General features: G+C 50.7%; 1 protein-coding gene across 1 annotated transcript in view; it reads left to right on the top strand.

Moving 5' to 3' along the window:
• EMH_0006200 (solute carrier family 13, putative) overlaps window positions 1-527 on the top strand; it is a gene marked incomplete at both ends in the record, with an annotated part of 1644 nt that overhangs the window by 684 nt on the left and 433 nt on the right. The window contains one exon of the mRNA XM_013497460.1: window positions 3-97. Coding sequence (XP_013352914.1) covers window positions 3-97 — 95 coding nt within the window. The remainder of the gene's footprint in view (window positions 1-2; window positions 98-527) is intronic.

The raw sequence follows: 527 nt of genomic DNA, 5'->3' as shown, positions 1-527 counted from the left end.
GAAGCCATCGTCAAGTGTATTAGAGCCCCCCCAGCTACCTTCCTTCACTGCAGCAGCAGCAGCAGCAGCAACAGCAGCAGCAGCAGCAGGAACACCAGTAGGAGTAGCAGAGTCTCTGCCTCCTGTTGAAGAGGAGATTCTGCATGAGTCTCCTGAGCTTCGTCGTATTCGTAATTTATTATTTATTGGTTGTGCATATGCAGCTACACTTGGTGGCTCAGCAACAGTTACAGGGTCTACAAGCAACGCTATATTTCTAGCAGTTCTTGATGCTATGTATGCGGCTCTTCCTGGGGGCTCTGCATCGAACCCTGTAACATACACCACGTGGCTGGTGGTTTCTCTCCCTCTTGCTCTTATTCAGGTTCTTATGGTTTGGGTTTCTCTCTGCTTTCTATGGATGGGCCCCAAGGCCACTATACAGGCTCTGGCGAGGCTCGCGTGCTGCTGCTTGAACCCCCTGAAACTCACCATATACTGCTGCAGAAAGCTTGCATGCAGTCGATGCAGAAGAAGACGAACAGCAA

This window comes from Eimeria mitis, genomic scaffold (genome assembly GCF_000499745.2).
Source record: "Eimeria mitis Houghton genomic scaffold, Emh_scaff269, whole genome shotgun sequence".
In the NCBI taxonomy this organism is placed as follows: domain Eukaryota; phylum Apicomplexa; class Conoidasida; order Eucoccidiorida; family Eimeriidae; genus Eimeria; species Eimeria mitis.
This window is presented reverse-complemented; position numbering and strand designations above follow the sequence as displayed.